General features: G+C 41.2%; 1 protein-coding gene across 1 annotated transcript in view; it reads right to left on the bottom strand.

Annotated features, from left to right (window-relative positions):
- The window catches only part of SLC39A12 (solute carrier family 39 member 12), a 60240-nt gene extending 41449 nt beyond the window's left edge, over window positions 1-18791 (bottom strand). Inside the window, exons 1-4 of the mRNA XM_061585685.1 lie at window positions 18712-18791; window positions 7283-7482; window positions 4631-4912; window positions 13-220 (exon numbers count right to left, since the gene is read on the bottom strand). Coding sequence (XP_061441669.1) covers window positions 13-220; window positions 4631-4912; window positions 7283-7402 — 610 coding nt within the window. The 5' untranslated portion in view covers window positions 7403-7482; window positions 18712-18791. The remainder of the gene's footprint in view (window positions 1-12; window positions 221-4630; window positions 4913-7282; window positions 7483-18711) is intronic.
- Between the last annotated feature and the right edge of the window lie 4488 nt (window positions 18792-23279).

Here is a 23279-nt window from a genome sequence, read left to right as displayed (position 1 = left end):
TTGAAAATCTACCTGTTACATGGAGTTCCTTAGTGCTGTTTAAAGAAGTGAGAATATATTGCATAAAGAATTCTGGTGAAGGTAAACGTGTTTTAGTCAGGCAGACTCCACGCAGAGCCAATGTGAGAATGGCAGCAGCCAGCCGTGGAACTGTATTTTCATCAACACCACTGCTGTTCAGGAAGCCAGCTTCTCTTTCCAGAACACTTATGTGAACACACTGAAAACAGAAGAAAATTGGATATTAACGTATTAAAAGATTTTTACACCGCCCTTCACTAAAAGTGGTGTTTTGTAAGAAAGATAATATAAAAGCATAATACATAATAAACTTAATCACACTGTTGTACAAATAATGAGAATGGAGAGATAACTGTAAGCATTTCATAGGTGGGCTTAAGGTTGCCTCCAGACTGTCAGTATTTTACAAGAAGCAGTCAAGTGTGTACCGAAAATTTAGGTTTGCACAATTAAAGTGGGTTCTGCTGTCCTAATGCAACAAATCCACTTAACAAAATAAATAAAAGGCCTTTGTCTAATAATTTCCTAGAAAAATATTATTGAGCTGGCTGCTAGTCTCTCTCTAGGTGAGGCTTTGAAAGGCATACTTAAAGAGGCCCTTGCTGCTGCAGACTATGCAGAGAAGGAGAGAGTGAAGAAAACACACGTTGTTGTTGTTGTTTTATCTAGTTGTATTTGCTGTGGTTCCCTTCAGGCAAGTTCCTTGGGTGTATATGTGTGTGTCTGCCTACCTATCTGTATGACCCCGCTCCTATTGTGTGTTTCTGCCTGCCTGCATATCCTGCCCCCTAGTATGTGTGTATGCTTGCCTGCCTGTATGTCTCCCTTCCCCCCATTTTGCTGAGTGTACTGGCATTCGGTCCTGTCCTCGGAGGGGTTGCTAATCATCAATATAGTGCCCTCAGGCTGAAAAATGTTAGACACCCCTGAACTAGACACAGCTACCATGTTCTTCCTGATTTTATATGTAAACATACTTTTAAAATACAATGAATGTCTTATCCCCCTCCCCCAATATTTTTCCTTTTTTACAAATCTGTATTGTGGCCTGAACTCAGAGTATGAGCAAGGCAGCCAAAAGGTTATTTCCGCATGTCAAGCAAAGAGGCACAAAGCAGCACATCTTCCAAGACAATATCATTTTCTTATTAGAAAGACTTTTATATACAAAATATGTAAAGTGTTGTATTTTATTGGGCTGTTTGCATAGCTCCTGAATTAAGGCCAAATCTCACAGCTAAAGTGATGTATTGAGATGTAGGGATTGGTTATCTGGGCTGAGCCTTGGATCATGGCAGCTTGTAATGGATTCACCAAAGAGTGCATGGTATACACTTAGATCCACATTTTTCATTGGGCACTGTTATTATTCTGCCATAAAGGTTTCTAAAAGTACATTGATAAAATTGGCACCATAAAATGTGTGGAGGGGGAAATCTGCATTTGCACCAGTGATTAACCTATCTTTTAATTCCTTTACTATGTACCCAAAGGAAGCATTGATCAATCTAACTCATCAACAAACAGTCTGCAATCCTATTGCACATTCCCATTTAACACAGTGCGACATACTTCCAAATATAATAAATATGCATAAGTTTGGACTGTTTGCTTGCTATGGATCTTTAGAATGTTACCTGGTTGTAGTGAAATAGGAAACACAACTTAATTGCTGCCCTTCATGATTTCACATGGCTGCTGTTAACAAGTGGTACAGTTAGGTAGTGTTGTGATCTTACTGCCCCACCCCCTTTAGATGGCAATGTGAGTTATTTGACTTCAAAATATGTGGTAAGCCATTCCTGTTGCATCTGAGGGTCGTCCTGCTTATTAGGCACTACTGGCTGTAACATTTGACAAACTTTTTTTGAGGGAGATGCACTAGCTCAGGATTAGTCAACATGGTGCCCTCCATATATTGTTGAACTCCCAGTTCCCATCAGCCCCAGCCAGTTTAGCCAGTGGTGAGGGATGTTGGGAGTTGTAGTCCAACAGCATCTAGAGAACACCATATTGGCTAATCCTGCACTTGCTTGTGAATCCCCCTCACACAGTTTGCTTTTGAAGTGTTAACAGCTGATGTACAGTTAGAGGATGTAAAACTCAGGCTTAAACAAAATGTTACAGTAGATGTACACTCACCACCTAAAGCAGCAGCCATGTGTCTAGTTCCTGGTTGCTCTCACTATAATTTTACCAGCTGTGTGTCCCTGATACAACATCTACAGTCATTCCTGGAGCCTGATCATAGTATTTCAGGCACTGGTGACTTCAAGACTGAATTACTGCAATGCTGTAATTACTGCAATGCATTCTATGTGAGGCTTTCCTTGTGCTTGATCTGCAAACTGCAGTTAGTGCAGAATGCACACGGTTGCTAACAGGAGTGAGAATCTGTCATCATATAACACCTCTGCTCAGAGATCTGCACTGGTTACCAATATGCTACCAGGCCAAGTTCACAGTGTTGTATATAAAATCCTTAAGAACTTTGGACCCGCTTACTTGTGGGATTGCCTTACTACGTATGTGCCCACTTGACTGCTTCAATCTATAGAACTGACACTGCTACAGGTGCCATATAATACTTATTCCAAGCTTGTAAGAAATCAGTCTTTTAGTGTGGCCACACCCACACTTTGGAACTCCCTGCCTATTAAGAACATAAGAAGAGCCCTGCTGGATCAGGCCAGTGGCCCATCTTGTTCACCATCCTGTTCTCATAGTGGCCATCAAGATGTCTGTGGGAAGCCCCCAAGCAAGACTTGAGTGCGAGTGCACTCTCCTCTCCTGCAACTGATATTCAGAAGCATACCGCCTCGGATCGTGGAGAGAGAGCACAGCTATCAGGCAGGCATGTTCACTGTACTCTTTTCAACGTCTGCTTAAAACATTTTTGTTTAGGCAAGTTTATCCAGACATGTAGAAACTGGAATATGTTTTAATCTCTTTTTATGTTACTGTTGATTTTAATTATCTTTTGAATGTTTTTAAAAACCTGATTTTGACTGTTTTTATTGATAATTTTAATGTTATTTTTTGTAAACCACTTAGAGGTTTTATTACAATCAAGCAGTATGTAAATTGTGTTAAATAAAACAATACAATAATGATGTCTTTTTAGAAAACCATGTGATAACAGTTTGTATGCTTGCCATGTGAACATCCCTGTTCTATGTTACTGGATGTCAAAGGTGGTGGTGCTGGTGCTGGATTAAGTGGGTGTTCCCTAACTAGACATTACACATTAAGAGAAAAAGCAAATAATGAGGTATGTTTCTGTTGTTCAGCAGCAGCATACATTAACTCTAGCCACAGGTCTGAGCATTTTGCTTCCTGTTTTGCTATGGCCACATATCTTGTAAAAGAGCCTATGAGTTGGCCCTTAAACTGAATGTTTTATCATAGAAAGTAGGATGTTCTCCATGATATGCAAGGATGCCTATAAATATGTTCTTTTTACTCCTGTCAGATACCAGACAATGCACAGACCTTTTAGCATTCAGATATAAAATATGTTCACTAGCAGAGTACAGAATTCCAGCCTCAGGAAAATATATTTGGAATCCATTGCAGACAACAGTGATGGAGGTTTTGAGGATATAAATTGATTCTGTCATGTATTTCCCCTATTTTTGTTTAATTTTCAATGTCTAGTTTTAGTAAAAAATGTAATGCTTTCATGTATACTTTCATGTGGACTTTTAAATATATTTTAATTTTATGTGGGGTCTAAATGTATTTTATTTTGTTCTTTGATGTGGTTGTGGACTAATTCAATAAATTCTATTATACTCTAAAAGAAAAGAATTTACCAAGAAGAAAACCTCAGCTCATGTATTTGCTTGCCCAAAACCACACATCAGCTGTGGGTAAGCTCTCTATCCTAATTAATAGCATACCCCTTTCCATTCCACACACATAAGTTCCCCTCTGGACTTCATTGTGGGAACACTGATGGCAAGTCCAACAGTTCCATGTTTTCTGGGGCATATGTAATAGGGATATTGTATGCAAATTTCCCCAGATTTGAACTCATTTCATCTGGTCCAGCTCCTTCTAAGTCAAACCTGTACAGCAAGGCAGGAACATTCATATGAAACAGCCTCAAGAGTCAAGATATTGCCCCTTTGCAAGAGTGATAAAAGCGGATTGTGTTCTTCTGGAAATTCTCACCAGTATTCTAAACTCAATGTTTTGTGCACACTCTACAGCTTTCCATTCCTGACCGCTTTTTCCACTGCTTTTAATCTACATAAACGTTGAAAAGTTCATGGATGAAGCTGATTAGGAAGTTAATTTCCTATGAACTTCATTGCTTTGTGTTGAATTCATAGCTCATCATATCCTTCAAGTTTGGGCAGCAGGTGGCAAGCCATGACCCCAATATGCATCAAAATATTCACAAGGACAGTTGCTAGGACAAATGCTGCACAGCCTAGTCAACCATGTAGTGGTTTTGATTCACAAAAAGTGATTATGTTTAAAACATACATAATGTGAATAATCACCCCATATAAATGTCATTGTACTTGGGGAACAGTGAGCACAGCCAGCTAAAAGAATCTGCTCAGCATTTTACCTAGGTTTTCTCTTGCTTTATTTTTACCTGGTTTTCAGATATTTTAAAGTGTTTCCTTATTGCCTCCACTACGTCTTCAGTTTCATTCCAAGAGAAATAATGGCAGTCTTCATTGCTTCTTAAATTGAGCATACTGCTCAGGTAAAAATTATAGTCCCTGTCCCTCAAACTGAGAGTTGATGAACAGATGTCTTTTTGATGAGTGATAAAATAGAGAAGAATGAGGGAAATTTTCTGGAATACATCTTCACTAAGATGGCCTTCTAAATGCCCTCCAGCAATTAATATCAAAGTATCTGGTTCAAGGCACTGTGAATAAGAAAAACAATGATCAATGTCAAACAGGGTTCAGCATCAAGTCCCAATGAATACCAGAAGGGGTACAAATTAGACTGCTTCCGGTCTCAGATATGACCTCTGAGCTGGACTGCAGAACAGGAACAGAAGACTGAAAGAGCCAGCAGAGGCAAACCTCAAAAGAAGCACTCCAAATTGCCTACTATGTTTCAAGTATAGCACATCCTATCATTAGCAGTATATGATATGGACTGCTTTCAAGTCGATCCCGACTTATGGCAACCCTATGAATAGGGTTTTCATGGTAACCAGTATTCAGAGGGGGTTTACCATTGCCTTCCTCTGAGGCTGAGAGGCAGTGACTGGCCCAAGGTCACCCAGTGAGCTTCGTGGCTGTATGGGGATTCGAACCCAGGTCATAGTCCAACAGCTTAACCACTACACCACACTGGCTCTCATCATTACACTGGCTCTTGGTGTCCATTGGGACTGGTAGGGCTGAAGGCAGGGAGACTAACACCAGGTGGAGCCAGAGGCAATGACAAGCAGAGTCAAGTAATACTAATTTTGTCCCCATTCCCCTCCCTGCTGAGTTCTACAAGGGCAAAACCGAGACTGAAGAAGAGGAAGCTAACAGCAAGGCTGGTTGTAAGAAGGCAGGTGGGGGTGGGGGCTGAGGGCAGACTAAGGTTGGTGGGGCAGCACCTCATTTGCCCTAATGGACCAGCTTCCACTGCTCTTCATCAGATCCCTTTGCTCTGTTCTCTCAAAGAGAAAAAACTCCATATAGAAGTTGACTTGTACCAGGTCCATCTAACTGAGGGTAGAAACACACTCACTGTTCTGTCGGTTCCAGTGCGTCTCTGCCTCTCTCTTCTTCAAACTGGGGCACACGACACTAGTCAAACCCTGCCCCTTTTTACTGTAAAACCTGGTGGGAGCAGCTTGAGTGTATGCTTTTAAAAAAATAATTCAACTTCAAAGAGATTTCGCAACTGATTGGCAGATCAACCTGTTCCCCCTCCAGGTGTGGCTAATGGAAATGCTTTGATCTGGTGACTGGTGTGTTTACAGCCTCAGTATTGCGTACCCTGGCTGGAAGTAGCTCTTCATAGGCTCAGGCACCATTCATTCACACCTCTTGTTATTTGCTCTGAAAACAAACAAACCCTTGCTTCAGCCACCTTCATATCTATCGTTTCCACCACAGCTACCCCTTCCTTGCTACTACTGTTTTAGGAGCCATGATAGTGTACATGCTGTGATGTAGGGTCCTGGAAGTGGCGTTGGTAGTGAGGTGGTTGGAGGAGCATGTGGGGACTTCTGTGTTTATCTTTGCATTTGGGGAGTGTATACCTAAATGCTTAACTAGAAAGAGACCAACCTGGCCAAAGCTACCCGGCAAGCTTAACAGGTAGATGTGTTTCCCACATCTAAATTTAATACGTTACACCAGGAATGGGGAACCTCAGGCCCAGGGGTCAAATGCAACCCTTCATATTCATCTGTCTGGTTCTTGGGACTCTTCTCAGGCCACAGCACTTCCTCAGTCACACCCCTTGCCAGCTCTACTTCAACCCCTTCCCCCCCACCACACTGAGCATTTTTGCCTGGCTGAAATGCATCCTTGAACTCTCACAATGCCTCTTGGTTGCCTGGATGAAGGATAGAGAGGGGTGTGTGAGTGTGTGTAGAAACTAGCCTTTTGCCCTGGGTCTAAAAAAGGTTCCCCACCCCTGTTCTAAACGCTGCACTACCTTGGATTTCAAAAGTCAAGGAACAGGTTCCTATACTCCAAAAATTGACAGACTGAGAGAAAGACATGCTTGTAATAAATATTCTTAGGGCCTTACTAGATGAGATGCCATTCATGTAATTATCAGTTGTGTGAATGAATTTCTGAAAGGCCTTTAATCTGAATCATTTGCACATTACCAGCAATTTGAACTTTAGGCTTGCAGGAAACGGCAAATGGATCTGAAATAAGCTTGAGCTTGGCAAAATAAAACTAGCCTAGGAAGTTGCAGAGAACCATTTTACTTACTGTAAATCCCTAACCACATAGATATGACTTTGATGTACTTAATACCTTCTCCAGTGGCTGTGTAAATGCTATAGTAGAAGTGGAATTGATTATTTAGATGTTTGTTTGGTTTTTAAAAACACACACAAAATCAATTAGAAAAAAACTAAATGATAAGAAAAATGTACACATATGCTTGAAGAACATAGTGCATCTTTTCAAAACAATATATTCAAAGAATAAATATATAAGCAACACATTCCTTTTTGTTGAGCTGGGTGGTCAAAAGCATGAAAAGGAAGGTTTTGCTCTTAGTAAATTATCCACACAATTTCCCATATACCACTTGACTCACTGACCAGATTACAGTCCTCTTGCATCCCATAAATCCTTTGCGGACAAACAGTTCTCTCCAGCATTATCTTGATAATATCTCTTGATTGGTTCTGGTGGTGTTCACTGTAGTTGTTAGCTGACATGATACCTAAATCAACCTTCAAATAGCTGTACTGGGAGACAGAACTGCTGTCCTCCTTTAGTTGTTCATCAGGCTGCGTTCCTGCAGTATTTGGGCCAAATATAAAAGTCAAAGATGCTAGATAGAGGATAGAGTAGGTAGTCAGGAAACACATTTCCTCCTCTTCTTGTAGCCTGTGTTAGCGTTGTGGGTATTGAATTGTAGTTTACAGTTCGCAGCTTTGAACTTGAAACCTGAAGAATTTTTATAATAAAGATTGGGGGGGGACCCCTTAATTAGAGTGGCTGCAGTAGGTTTGGAAGGATTTATTAATTAGTTGGCTAAGCTGATTTGCAGTGACAAGCTGTTTCTGAACAATGGGGGTCTGTAGGGAATTAGCAGCAGGAAGCTAAGTCAGTTGTGGGCAGAATGGTTCAGCAGCGTTACACAGCAAAGGAGTGACTCAGATGGATCATTCCTCTCACTGCCCCCAATGATAATAATATATATTTCTGGTAAATCACTCTTTTCTCATTAACAGATTTGGTAATGATAGGTTTCTGTGATAAGTTTATGAAAAGGTCACAGGTTTTGCTTTCACTGCATAATGCAAGGACTAGGGAAATTCAGTGAAAGGTGCATATAAGCAATAGCACTAAGCAAGCATACATTCCAGTCACAACAATGAACATGAACCTATGAGCCACTGAGCTCATAGGAAACAGTACACGGGTTCTACATCTAATTTATTTATATATTACATTTATGTCCCACCTTTTCTTCAAGGGCTCAAGGCAGCATACCCCCATTTTATCCTCACAACCCTATGAGGTAGCTTAGGTTGAGAGAAAATAACTTGCCCTAGATCATCCACTTAGCTTAATGGCTTAGTGGTGATTTGAACCTGACTCTTCCTAACCATTACATCAGACGCTGGTCTCACTGGTCTCTGTTGGACCATAATGGTCTGTACTGAACTCAGAAACCAGGACAAAATTAAGCCAGTTGTCACTGAGGGCGTCCCCACATAATGAAGGAAAAATTATTTATATCCAGCATGATACTATCATGAGACACTTAGTTGGACTACATAGGCTTGCTGTTGGTGATCAGTGTGGAAGCACCTGTGCCTTGGAACTCCCTGCCTATTGACATTAGGCAGATGCCTGCTGAAAACTTTTCTGTTTTGGGAAGCCTATCCAGATATACGATTTAGTAGTTACCTATCTTTGTTTTAAAGATTTTATTAACTTTATCTTGCTTTTAAGGTGATGTTTTCACCTGTATTTGTTTTAAATTGGTTTAAGGTGGAAAGGGTCAATTTCATTTCTCCCAGTTTTTCATATTTCCAATCTTAAGTTCTGCAGCAATTTGCGATTTTTTCTTAGTGCAGCATTTTAGTGAAAATTTCTCCTACAAAACACATTTGTATGCAGGTTTGACTAATGTACACATTTTGCAAGCGATTTCTCCTAATATAATGCATTTTGTACATTGTTTCCAGCAATATATTCATTGTTATGCACATTTTGCCCTAATAACATTTGGAGGTCCATAGGTTTCCTATCACTAATCTACATACTATCCTGAAGTTATCCTCAACCAATATGGCACCATTTTAGAGCTAGTATTTAATGTGAGAATGGACTCTAAATGCAGCACCTATACATGGGAGGTTGCAGAAAACATATCCAGGTGTGCCAACAGGGGCCATAATAACTTAACTTTGCTCATCACATGGGTGATCCCAGTGGTGTTGACAGTCTCAGCATCAGCAACAATCAAAGAATATGTGATGCTGGTTTGGAGCTATGGATATGGTGAACAGGTTTCAATTATGAATGCTTCCTCATGGACCTGCCATTTCATGGATTTCCGGTGGCCTCTCACATTTGAATGTTGGCCTTATTATATTGCTAGTACTGATATGTGAGACAACAGGCCACAGTTACCTCCCCTCCCCAGTGTTCCTTACAGAATGTAATCCTTGCACCCTGAACATCATTGCTAGACATCTGTGGGTTGGATTGCATTCCCTCCAACTCTTCACACATAAAAAGGACAATAAGAATATAGGAAGCTGCCCCATAGCAGGTCAAATTATTTGTCCATCTAGTGCGGTGCTGTCAGAGACTCTCTAGGGTCTCAGGCAGACTTCTTTCCCCATCATCTGCTACCTGATCCTTTTCAGTGGAGATGTGGAGGTTAAAACCTTCCTTATGCAAACATGTAAATTACACCAATTACTTGTGTAACTGAGCCACCTTGAAGCCCTGCTGTAGGTCAGAATAGTCATAAAATCTGAAGATTAAATGAAGAAAAAAATCCCAGCCCCGTTCTCAAATCACACACCATTGTCTGAGTGTCCTTCACATTTACTCTGCAATAGGAGATGAGGAAAGGTCTTTTTCTTTAGCATTAGGACTGGCCCTAATGTCAGGCAGGGTGGGGCAGGCCCCTCAGACTCTAGATTCTTAGGGTGGAGAGTGGACAGAGCTGTGAGTGCCACATGGCCTGGCTATGACTGGTGCCCTCAGGTGTAGTGGGGGACCTTGTCCCATTGCCAATGTTGAAGTAAGATTCAACTCCATGTCTGATTGGCTTTTGTCATGAAATGAGGGGGGCACCATCTTGTCCTTCACCTTAGGCAGCAAAATGTCTTGGGCTGGCCCTGTTTAGCCTCCATTGTAAATGTATCTATTTGGAGTACCTTCAACATAGGATGCTCTATATCCCTTTCATTTATTTTGATACTGCCATGATAAATGCACTTCATGATTTACCACATGGACCTTGAATTAACATGATTAGATCCTAAGTCAAGTTAACTTTACGAAGTTCATGGAAGGAAAATTTTCCCATCCCCATTTCCTCCCTGCAACCAGTCACATGCCTCCCATAGGGTTGCCAGATCTCCGGTTTTTGCTCAGAGACTCTGTTTTTGGGGGGTCCTCTCTGGGTCTCTGAGTGAGTCATCCCAATCTCTGGACTCTTAGCTTTCCTCAAAAAAAATTAAATTTCTAGGTGGTCTGGTTCAAGAGATATACATCAAAATGTCAGCCAGCCATCCTCCTGCAACTTCTATTAGAAGCCAGCTGCTCTAATCCCTTCCCTTTCAGGTTTTTAGCCAATAAGTAAAGTCAGGGTTGTGATTGACAAGACATATGCTGATCTCCAAACAATAGCTAGAACCCATTGAAATCCTGAAAACAGTTTCATTTTCCTGTTTGTCTGCACATCAGAAGTTAAGTGAGTGTATAACTTTCAGCAGCAGTAATATTGCTTTTCTACAATAATATACCAGGAAATCTAGAACTGAAAGATCACAGCAGGAACTTGGTAGGCATACTCCATAAACAATTTCAGTTATTATGATTATAATAAAATGTATGTGCAGGTTTTTTTAATTACTTGCAAAAATAGCATATTATACATTTTATCTTTCAAACAATTTTTGAACAGAAATTTGAAGAAGTATACATGCTGCAGATCATGATGCCATTACAATATGCTGTACTATTCTAACTATAAGGAGTCAAACAAGTTTAAATTTTCCTGGGCTTTTGAAGAGGGCAGTTTATTTGTCTAATACATTTCCTGTTTTGAAAACCTCCCCAATATGAACCTTTATTTCTATATCCACTTTTCTGGGAGTAAAGCTGCAATGCTAATCTCACACACCTGAAAGTAAATCCCACTGAATTCAGTAGGACTTACTTTTGAGCAGACATGGTTAGGATTGTGCTTTAAATCAATGGGGCATCTGAGTGAACATACAAAGGATTGTGTTATAAATCTTTCTCTCCCCCTCCAGTCCTTTTTCTTTTAAAGCAACTAGGCAAGGCTTAATTAGAATTATTATTAGAATTAGAATATATTACCCATCCTTCATCCAAAGGTCAATGCTTTTATTTGGTAGGAAACTAATACTGATTTTTTAAAAAATGTTCTGCAATGACCAACTGGTTTTGACAACAAACTATTAAACAGGGTGTATGTCTTTTTACATCTCCAGTGTATGTGTATATGGAATCTTTCCAACAATCCTGTGAGGTAGGGTTGGAAACCAAGGCAGCTCATAACAAGAAATAAATCCATTTAAATTTCAATAACCATAAAACAAGTATAAAACAGTTCCAAACAGCTTAAAGTGGCATGATGCTGAATGTTGGGTTGGGTGAATGAAGTTCTTTATCATTTGAGACTGCAGTCCAGTGCATGCTTCCCTGTTTGAGTAAGCCCCATTGAATACATTTATTATACATTGTGTAAATAATAAACATCTTTGACAGGCATGCTTATATAAATATTTCTTCATACTATGTCCGGATAAGTATCGGATTTCACACTATGGTTGTACATCATTATTTCCTCTACATTTTCAGTGTGCCCTTCTTCCTTGGGGTAGTCATGGTTCCCTCTGTTTTTTTCATCCCAAGGAGCAGATTAGGCTGAGAGATGGTAGTAGCCTATGGTCACCAAGTAAACTTTGTAGCTGATTTCCATTTAAAAACATAATTAATGATTTAATTATTTATATGCAGGCAAATTTTATGAAGTAATGCAGATCCACATAATACATTTAAAGCACATCCAACTTGCATTTAAAGTGCATGACGTCCCCTAAAGAAACCTGGGAAGTGTAGTTTCCCCCTCATAGTTATAGTTCCCATCACCCTTTAACAAACTACAGTTCCCATAATTCTGTGGTGGGATTCAAGTGCTTCAAATATATGTTGAATATGCTTTAAACGCATGGTGTGGATCCGTCCTAAGTATGTTGCACATTCATTAATGAATTGAAAAGAGCAATTTTAAAAGATAATTTTTAAACAGGGGAAGGGCTGTAGCTCAGTGGTAGGGCACATGCTTTGCATGCAAAAGACCAAAATCCAATATTTGGAAAAGGCCTGGAATCCTGGAGAGGCAATGCTAGTCCATGTCATCAGTACTGAGCTAGATAGTACCAAATGGCCTGAGTCAGTATAAGACATATTTCTTTGTTCCTAAAAAAGGAAAGAGACCCAAGGGCCACAGTGACTCTGAAATTTATTTATGTATTTTACTTACAACATTTATATACCACTTTATTGTAAAAAGCCTCAAAGTGGTTTACAGAAGGAATTAAAACAATAAAAGTATTGGCAAAAACAGTTAAAAACAGGTATTCAAAACATTCAAAATAATAATAGCGATAATGAGTTAAAAACAAATAAAAAGCATAATAGCTTCTATATGTCTGGGTGGACTTGCCTCAACAAAAATGTTTTCAGCAGGTGTTGAAAAGGGTATAATGAAGGTGCCTGCCTAATGTCAGTAGGCAGAGTTCTAAACTGTAGGTGCTGTCACACTAAAGGATCGATTTCTTATAAGAGCTGAACAAGTACAAGTGGCACCCATGTCATGGAAAGCACACCTTGAACTTGGCCTGGTAGCAAATCAGCAACCAGTGCAGATTTCAGAGCAGAGAAGTTATGTGCTGATACAGTCTCACTCATGTCAGCAATCATGCCACAGCATTCTATAGTAACTGCAGCCCCTGGGTCAGATTGGGCTGCATGGGGATTTCTGTGACCTTGGCTGTCTGGCTGCCAGTTTTCTTTAGTTTTGTTTTTTGGTTAGGAACCCTGACTGGTTGAGGGATGCTGAATTTTCTGTCTTATAGGAATCTTGATGTGATTGGTATGGTATTGCATTTAATAAATCATCACTGTCTTTTTCTTTTTTCTCTTTTCATTTCATTTATCTCTGACTTCACTCCCTTACATCCATAAAAGTAACAACAGTGGTTCCATGCACTCAGTTCAACCCCCTTAAACCCACTGATTATGCTTCGTTGTTTGCATGATGGTTTGTTTCTTGCCCAATAGTGGTAAAAGAGAATTCATATACTGGAAAGTATGGCTTCAATTGCTGCTGTTCCCAATCTTCTGCCTGTGACGGTAGACCAAACCATGTGTGTTTTCTCTCTGTCAGTTATGACCCACTGGAATTGGGTTGGCTGTTAAAGTGAGTTTACAGCAGCCCACAGGGTAGACAAGAAATCTCAACTCTTACACACTTCTCAAACCTCTCTCTGCAGTGAAGGGTCAAGTCTGCAAACAGGTTTGCAGCAGCCACATTAAAAGGCAATGGCAGGGCATTCCAGACAGGGGTTGCCAACCCTGCTTGGATATGGATGTCTACTCAAGCCTTACCAACAGCATAATCTTAACCATATCTACTCAGAAGTAAGTCCTACTGAGTTCTATGAAGCTTAATCCCTTAGTAAGTGTGTTTACAATTGCAGCCTTCAAGGACATCCATCTTTACTACTAAGTGCTCCCATCTAACATCCCCACAATACTAGACTCCCTTTTTCCAACAATGGCCTTCTGGTGACTGGTTTGGCCTGAAGGTACTGAAACCCTTCCTGCCAGAAAAACGTAGGCTAAATTAAAGTGTTCCCTACCCAGGATCCCTAATCTGGTGAGAAGGAATGATCCCATCACTTCAGCTGGACCTGGAAACACACTCATTTAGCTAAGATTGCCGCCCTGGGCTCCTACTGGGAGGAAGGGCAGGATAAAAATCTAATAAATAAATAAAATAATTAAATAAATAAGATTTCTATCTTAATTTCCCATTGGATATTTTTTGTTTGTTTGAGTGGTATGCTCCAAGCAACTGTGGTTTATTTATTTATTTATTTTTTATTTATTTAATTGCACTTTTAAACCGCCCTATAGCAACAAGCTCTCAGGGCGGTGTACAAGATAAAACCACATTTAAAATACGAACAAGTGTGGATTGCAGTATACAATTATAAAAACATATTTAAAAACAAAATTAGAATACAAATTAAAATAAAAATTGCAATTACAGTTTAAGTTTAAAATTAAAATTAAAAATTAAGCTTAAAATGCCTGGGCAAAGAGGTAGGTTTTTACCTGGCGCCGAAAGGATAACAAGGAAGGCGCCAGGCGTATCTCATCTGGGAGGGCATTCCATAATTCGGGGGCCACCACGGAGAAGGCCCTAGATCTAGTTGCTGTTCTCCAGGCTTCCCTATGAGTTGGGACCCGGAGAAGGGCCTTGGACGTCGAGTGCAGTGAACGGGTCGGTACATAGCGAGAGAGGCGTTCCATCAGATATTGCGGTCCAATGCCGTTAAGGGCTTTATAGGTAAGAACCAACACTTTGAATCTGGCCCAGAAACATATTGGTAGCCAGTGCAGTTGGGCCAGAATAGGTGTTATATGGTCAAATTTCTTCGTCCAAGTAAGAACTCTGGCCGCAGCATTCTGCACTAGCTGAAGTTTCCGAATCGTCTTCAAAGGTAACCCTACGTAGAGTGCATTACAGTAATCCAATCTAGAGGTTACCAGAGCGTGAATAACTGAGGCGAGGTTCTCCCTGTCCAGATAGGGTCGTAGTTGGGCTACCAGCCGAAGCTGGTAGAACGCATTCCGTGCCACCGAGGCTACCTGGGCCTCAAGTGACAGGAGCGGATCTAATAAGACCCCCAAACTACGGACCTGCTCCTTTAGGGGGAGTGTAACCCCATCCAGGGCAGGTCTGACATCTACCATCTGGGCAGAGAGCCCCCCCACCAACAGCATCTCAGTCTTGTCAGGATTGAGTTTCAGTTTATTAGCTCTCATCCAGTCCATTATCGCGGCCAGGCAGCGGTTCAGTACATTGACAGCCTCACCTGAAGAAGATGAAAAGGAGAAATAGAGCTGCGTATCATCAGCATATTGCTGGAAACGCACTCCAAAACTCCTGATGACCTCACCCAGCGGCTTCATATAGATATTAAAGAGCATGCGGGACAGAACTGAACCCTGCGGGACCCCATATTGGAGTACCCAGGGACTCGAGTAATGTTCCCCAAGCATTACCTTCTGGAGACGATTCTCAAGATAGGAGCACAGCCACTGCCAAGCAGTGCCTCCAACTCCTAAATCCGTGAGTCGCCCCAGAAGGATACCATGGTCGATGGTATCAAAAGCCGCCGAGAGATCAAGGAGAACCAACAGAGTTACACTCCCTCTGTCTTTCTCCCGACAGAAGTCATCATACAGGGCGACCAAGGCCGTTTCTGTACCAAACCCCGGCCAAAAGCCCGATTGAAATGGATCCAGATAATCAGTTTCATCCAAGAGAGCCTGGAGTTGGTGAGCGACCACGCGCTCTAGAACCTTGCCCAGAAATGGAACATTTGCTACCGGTCTATAGTTGTTGAAATTATCGGGGTCCAAGGAGGGCTTTTTTAGGAGTGGTCTCACCACCGCCTGTTTCAGGCAAAGTGGGACCACTCCCTCTCGTAAAGAGGCATTAATCACCTCCTTGGCCCAGCCGGCTGTTCCATTCCTACTAGTTTTTATTAGCCATGAGGGGCAAGGATCCAGAGCAGAAGTGGTCGCCCGCACCTGTCCAAGCACCTTGTCCACATCCTCGAGCTGTACCAACTGAAACTCATCCAATAAAACCGGACAGGACTGTGTTCTGGACACTTCATTAGGTTCAACTGCTACAATATTGGAGTCAAGGTCCCGGCGGATGTTTGTGATCTTATCTTGGAAGTGCCTCGCAAACTCATTACAGCGGGCTATTGATGGTGGTATTGCGTCCGGAGGACCAGAGTGTAAAAGTCCCCAGACAACTTTATAAAGTTCCGCTGGGCGGTTACAAGATGACTGAATGGAGGCAGCAAAGTACTGCTTCTTTGCTGCCCTCACCACCTTCACATAGCGTTTGGTAGAGGCCTTCACAAGAGCATAATTACAGCCGTCGGGAGTTCGCCTCCATTTGCACTCAAGCCGTCTCCTTTCTTGCTTCATCACTCTTAGCTCCGAGGTAAACCAAGGAGCCAATTGAGCTCTGCAAAGGAGAGGGCGCACCGAGGCGATTGTGTCAACTGCCCGGGTCATTTCCATATTCCACAGAGTGACCAGGGTTTCGACAGAATCGTCAGTTTTATCAGCCGGAAATTTCCCCAGAGCCCTTTGAAATCCCTCAGGATTCATTAGTCTCCGGGGACGGACCATCTTAATTGGTCCTCCACCCTTGCAGAGGGGAGAAGACAATGTGAGTCTAAATCTCAATAGGCGGTGATCTGTCCATGACAAAGGAATAGATGTAAAATTCCTCACTCCCAGATCAGCTTCCCCTAGCCCAGTGGCAAAAATCAAGTCTACATGCGTAGGGCCAGTAACAAACTGAGACAGTCCCATGGCTGTCATGGAGGTCATGAAGTCCTGAGCCGCTCCAGACAAAGCAGTCTCGGCATGAATGTTGAGATCCCCCAATACCAAAAGTTTGGGGGATCGCAACACCAAATCCGAGACCACCTCTGTCAGCTTAGTTAGGGAGGCTGTTGGGCAGCAGGGTAGACGGTACACCAACAGTAATCCCAGTCTGTCTCGCTGACCCAACGCAATGTGCAGACACTCCAGGCCATTAGCCACCTGGATAGGGTGCCTAACGAGAGGGATGGAACTTTTATAGACCACAGAGATTCCCCCTCCCCGACCCTCAGATCGACCCAGATGCTGGACCGAATACCCAGGTGGGCACAACTGGGAGAGATTAATACCTCCCAGGTCGCTCACCCAGGTTTCGGTAATACATGCCAGATTGGCCGCCTCATCCACAATTAGATCATGGATGAAGGAGGTTTTATTATTTACCGATCTGGCATTAAAAAGCAGCAACTGGAGATCCGAGAGCTGATAGAACTACCAGCAATCCTGTGGGTGTGAGGAGGACCGGAACACGGCACAGCCACCAATTGTCTTGGCCGAGTTCCCCTTAACTGGCATGTCCTCCTCACAGCGCCATACCTCCCATTACCCGTCACTGCACTGATTGGGGCCCCCTCTGGTCCTCCCTCCCAACACACTATCCTCTCGCCCAGGCACATAATAAAAATAAAATAAATAACAAAACTCATACTTTATACACAATCACACACTCACTCATACAGTTGATGCTTAACATATATTCTTAATGACATCACTAGGGCCTGCCCCTGAAATCTCAGGGTTTGGGATGCTTCTGACCTGGCAACCTTACTCCCCACCCTTTCCTTAGCCTGAGGGGTGGGGTTCCTAAGCAATGGGGGATCGGGCAGGGGGAGCTGATGAGGGAGGAGAAAATGGCCCCAAACTCATTGTAGGATCCAAGGCATTGATCTCAGTACTGACATTAACAACAGAAAATCCTGTGGCACCTTAAAAACTTAGAACTTTATTATGGCATAACCTTCTGTGGACCATAGCCTAGTTCAGTAGGTGCCTGAAGTGTAATTCTGAATTGGCGAGCATGTTTACACATGGTGGTGGTTGCAAAGCATGTAAGCAGTGTGATTAGAGAGAAAAGAAATGTAGAAAGAATGGAGAGCGACAATCAAATGAAAGCAAAATTACAGTGACCAATGCACAAGGCAACGTTGGTGATAACATAAACATCCTGGCACTGATAAGCTAATTAACACAAGCAGCGTGATAAAAAAAGAGTAATCTTGATTTAAGGCAACAAAATTGTCTGATAAATACTGAAGTTGTAGTCTGATTGTGCACCATCAGAAACAGTTATTTGTCTGAGTTATTTTTTTCTTGGGTTTTTTTTTTTTGTTCAATTTTATTTTATATTATTTAAAAAAGCTTTTAATTCTCCTTAAACCTTTGGATACATCCAGGAACCAATCTACTTAAGCTCATTCATTACTTTAAATATATTTGTAATATCACCTTTGGGCTTAAAGCTAATAATTTATTCAACATGCTGAAAGAATTGTGTTGCAAAGATGTTAATTTCGACAAAATGTTATTAGAAATGTACCCAAGATTCCCTTGCGCCCATGCAAAGATAATCCTACAGACATACAATTTATTCTAAATGTATTTTCAGATACCACACAGGACATCTCTCATAAAATGTTCCTCATCCCAGTACAATCTCTCTGCTGCATCAGAAGACAAACATTAGCTTTGAAATAGGAAATTTGGCCTACAGCAGTGTATGCATGGATTCCTTTACTGGAAGCATCCTCTGTACAGCTTTCATGCCTGGTATACACAATATCAGACCTGATTTACCATAAAAGAATGTAGGTTTCTTTGCACAATAAAGCTGTGCTAAGAGTCTGTAAAAGTAGAACAAGTTAAAAGCGCCTGCCAAAGCAGTGCCTGGCGTACAGTCAGATGGAAAATTAACACTTTATGGCTGTTGCAGAGGAGCTTGTGATGGTTAAGAATGGTTTTCGTTTTAGGATGATATTAAGAAAGAGTTTAGCATTGAAAAAGCATTAGAAGGAAACCTCCATCTTGAATTCTCTCCTCTTACCTTCTCTCAGAGGGATAAAAGGAAGAACACTGTATCTTTGGCTTTGCAGCCTTTTGAATCCCTCAAAGTATTTAGCTGCTGGGAAGTCCAGTGTTTTATAATTCCTTAGCGGTGCTCTGCAACCCGAAGAGGATTAGTTTATTCCTGCCTTGAAAAGTTTCTGGTTGCTATGGAGAGAGTTGCATTTAAGGTAACAATGGAGGTGGATAGACATTTTGTACAAGTTCTTCCTGGCAGGTTTCAGAAACCATTTCCTAAAATATAGCTAATTATTTCAAGTGTGTTTGTTATGCAAATATTTTCTAGTTAATACCATCAGAAGGCAGGGTACAAATCTGCACAACAATTTATCCCAAAGAGTTTATAAAGTAATTCAGAAGCACCATTTCTCCACAAAAGCTTATCTTTTAGATAATATTATTATGCAAAAGAGAAATACATAGTGAAAATGTTAAATGTTTTCTATTTAAAATGTCTAGATTTGTCTCCCCCTTTAAAGTGAGAGTAACTGAAATAAGAAACCTCTGTATCCATTTGTAATAATATTTGGGTCACTTCCAGATGACTATGAACATTCATCTGGATGTTTTCATGGGGAGTTTAGATGATGTGTCAAAGCAAATGTTATCCCACACTTTCCAGTGCATTTCCCCATCACTTTCCTAATTACAAAAAGTCCAATCTTTTTAGGAAAGTGGCATTATTGTGCAAGACCTCAAAATAAATTTTAAGTGCACATCGTGAACTGCGCAACTGTAATTTTACAACTTCCTCCATGGTCGGAGACAGTATGGTTCTGGATACCAGTTGCTGGAAACTGCAGGAGAGGAGAGTGCTCTTGCATTCAGGTTCTGCTTGTGGGCTACCCATAGGCATCTGGTTAGCCACTGTGAGAATGGGATGCTGGACTAGATGGGCCATTGGCCTTATCAAGCAGGCTTTTCTTATGTTCTTAATTTGCTGGTATGTGGTTGAATACCACCCCAAAATAGTGATAGTCTGGAATCACCCTTGACTCTCATGTTTGACCCACCTAAATGTTGGACTTAGGTTGGGGGAGGGTTGGATAGGTGGTTTAAATGCCCTCCAACCACTTGGTAATTCTACCCAATTTAGCTTCTATTGATGATCTATTACAGACCCATAAGTCTGTTGAGTGTGATCAGCAAATTATATGCTAAACATCTGCTAGCAAAACTCCAATTCTGGCTTGAGCAGGAAAATATACTTGAAGATGAACAAGCTGGGTTTAGGGCAAACCGTTCTACACTTGACCACCTACTTGTTCTAAAACATTTAATAGACAAATATTCAAAGCGCTCGGGGGGGGTTATATGCAGCTTTTATAGATTTTAAATCTGCATTTGACCTAATCCCCAGAGACAAACTGTGGGCCAAATTAGAATCTGCAAATATAGATAGGAGACTGTTATTACTTATACGTACCCTTTATTCAAATACTTACGTTCACATCAGATATAACAGTGTTGGCAATTTAACGGGGCATATTCCAACGACAAATGGAGTAAAACAAGGCTGTATATTGGCCCCAATGTTATTCAATTTTTATGTGAATGATCTAATTAAAAGCCTTGCAAAAATCCCTTCCCGCCATCCTACGCTCTCAAATAGACCAATCTCAACATTGTTATATGCTGATGACGCTGTGTTAGTTTCTCTTTCATCTGTCGGTCTTTGGCGTCTCCTTTCAGCTCTTAGCAATCACTGTAAGGCTGAGGCATTGGTAATCAATTATGAAAAGACCAAGGGGATGGTTTTTACCAAAAAACGAACAAAACACCGATGGAATCTGGAGGGTAATGCTATAGAACAAGTAACTATCTATAAATATCTTGGCATAGTATTACACTCATTGGGTAACTGGCAAGCTCAGGCCAAATGTGCGCGGATAACTGCCCAAAGAAGTGTAAATGCCCTTCTTTCTTTCTACTATACTAAGGGTGGCCAACATATCCCATCAGTCTTAAAAGTATTTACCTCCAAAATTGTTCCACAACTACTATATGGTACCCAGGCTAGCGCACGTACAAACTTCTCTTTATTAGAAACAGTACAAACAAAATTTCTTAGGTCCATCTTAGGAGTCCCACCCTGTGTATCAAATAACATCTTACGGCTGCAAGCTGGTCTTCCAACACTGGAATCACGTATTTGGATCTTTAAATTAAAATTTTGGTTAAAATTAGTGTTTCTTCCTGTGGGATTGGCTCCCTTAGTACTTACTGACTCCTTCCAGTCGGAGTGCAGAAATTCCTTAGTACTAAAACTTACATCTTTAGGCCTATTCCTGCCCTTTCTCCTTTTTATGGGATTCCAACAAGCTAATTTATTAATCACCAAAAGAATTTTGGATACGGAAATACAAAATCAACGCTCTTTTAGATACATCAATATAAATGGGGAACCACGTAACTCGTCCTATACGCCTGCGAATCACCTGAGGATCTTAGTGGACTATAGAATAAGAAAAGCATTCACGAAGGCCAAATACAATGTTCTACCCTCTACCTTATTAAACGGCAGATATCAAAAAATACCGCTGTTAGAGCGTGTCTGCCCATGTGGCAGTGGCTCTTTAGAAAACATCGACCATGTCCTGTTAAATTGTGAATTTTATAATGAGTTAAGACAGCGATTTATTACTCCTCTTATCCAACGAATCCCAGGCCGAGATTCTGCATTATATACAAAATACCTTTTACCCTTCTGTTACATTCCCAGTTGCAAGATATTGCACTGCAGTAATAAAGCAGCGCACCTTGGTGGTTCCACACGGTGTTTTATAATTTGATAGTTTTTAAAAATATTTTAAATTGAACAAAATTTTGTTCATTTTACTTAAATGTATGTATCATTGGATATTGTTTGACTGCTGGTCTCTGAACGTATTAATAAAGATGATCTATTGTATGATGTAAAATTAATCTTCAACTTTGTTCATATACAGAAGGATAATCATTTCTCCTTCTAGTTTTGCTTTGTGGATGATAAGGACTCATATGTTCTCAGTGCTAGAGAAAGATCCAAATAATGGCTGGCTTTTATATTTTTCAACCATTCCTGTTTCTATGTCCTAATGGCCCTTGATGGTCCCTCATTAGTTTATGCCAAGGATGACTTACACCAAGGAAAGAATGGTGGGAGTGCAACCCTATTGATTCTCCTGAGCCTCTCATCAGCTTTTGAATGCCATACCTGATATTCTTCTGGACTGTCTGACTGAGGGAGCGGGAGCGGGGTGTTATGGTAGCTCTAGTCCTTTCTGGATAACCAATCTCAGAAGGTGCTACAGGTGGATATTTGTTCCATCCCTTAGCCAGTGACCTGTGGGCTACCTCAGGGCACTATTCTGCCTCCTGTTTTTCATTATCTACATCAGGTGTGGAGAACCTTTGGCCCTCCATATGTTGCTGAACTACAGCTCTCATCATCCCTGGCCACAGGCTATGCAGGTTAAGGTTGATGGGAGTCGTAACATTTGGTGAGCCAAAGGTTTCCCACAAATATAATCTACATGAAATTGCTGGGAGAAGGCATGATGGTTTGAAGTGCCATCAGTATCTCATTTTTACTTCTGCTGATCCCAGAGAGTCTGTTGAACTTTTGAATATATGCCTGGAGGCTGTTCTGAGTTGGATGAGGGTAAACAAACTGAAACTTAATCCAGACAAGACAGAGCTGTTGTGGGTTCAGAAACTGACTGCCCTGAATAGAAGTTTTCAACTGGGTTTAGATGGGGTTGCACTCCTCTTGAAGGACCTAGTTCACAGTCTGAGAATGCTTCTGGAGTAACTGGAAGTGCTCAGGGCACTTTTTACCAGCTTTGGCTGATAAACTGACTGCAAGCCTATCTAGATAGAATGGACCTTGCCTCAGTTATCAAGGCCACTAGTGACATCCAGGTTAGGCTACTGTAATGTGTTCTATAAGGGGGTGTCTTTGAAGATGATTTGGAAACTTCAGTTGGTGCAAAATGCGGCCTCCTGACTTGGGTCAGGGGGTCAGAATATATCACATTGATATTGCACTAGTGGAGTGGTTCCCAATATTTATGACTACTTACCCTTTGTAAGCTAAAAAATTTTTGTGACCCCCCCCACTAATTATAATTTTAGTCTGTTTTAATTGGAAAAAATGGTGCGTGGCAAAAATCACACCTCAAAATATCCCTTTCCATAAAAAGCTCCCTGCAAACAGGGAGGTGTTGCTTTCTTTTCTTAATGCAAATCAAATATGTATCCCCTCCCCCCCATATGAAGATGTACAATCTTATCTCCAAATACCAGTGGGTTACAGATGCAGGTTCAAATCCCCACCTAGCCATGAAGCCCACTGGGTGGCATGACACAGTCTCAGCCTAACCTATCTCACAGGGTTGGTGTAAGGATAAAATGGAAAGTGGGGAGGAACCATATGCACCACCTTCAGCAATTTGGAGGAAAGGTGGGATATAAATGAATAATAAATAAATAAATACATTTCAGCTGCAGTATGTGCACCCGAGCCTCAGCCAACCTGCTCAGCTTTTTAATAATAATAATAATAAT

The sequence above is a fragment of the Rhineura floridana genome, chromosome 10 (genome assembly GCF_030035675.1).
Source record: "Rhineura floridana isolate rRhiFlo1 chromosome 10, rRhiFlo1.hap2, whole genome shotgun sequence".
Classification (NCBI taxonomy): domain Eukaryota; kingdom Metazoa; phylum Chordata; class Lepidosauria; order Squamata; family Rhineuridae; genus Rhineura; species Rhineura floridana.
Note: the sequence above shows the minus strand (reverse complement) of the source record. Positions and strands in the feature narration are given on the sequence as shown.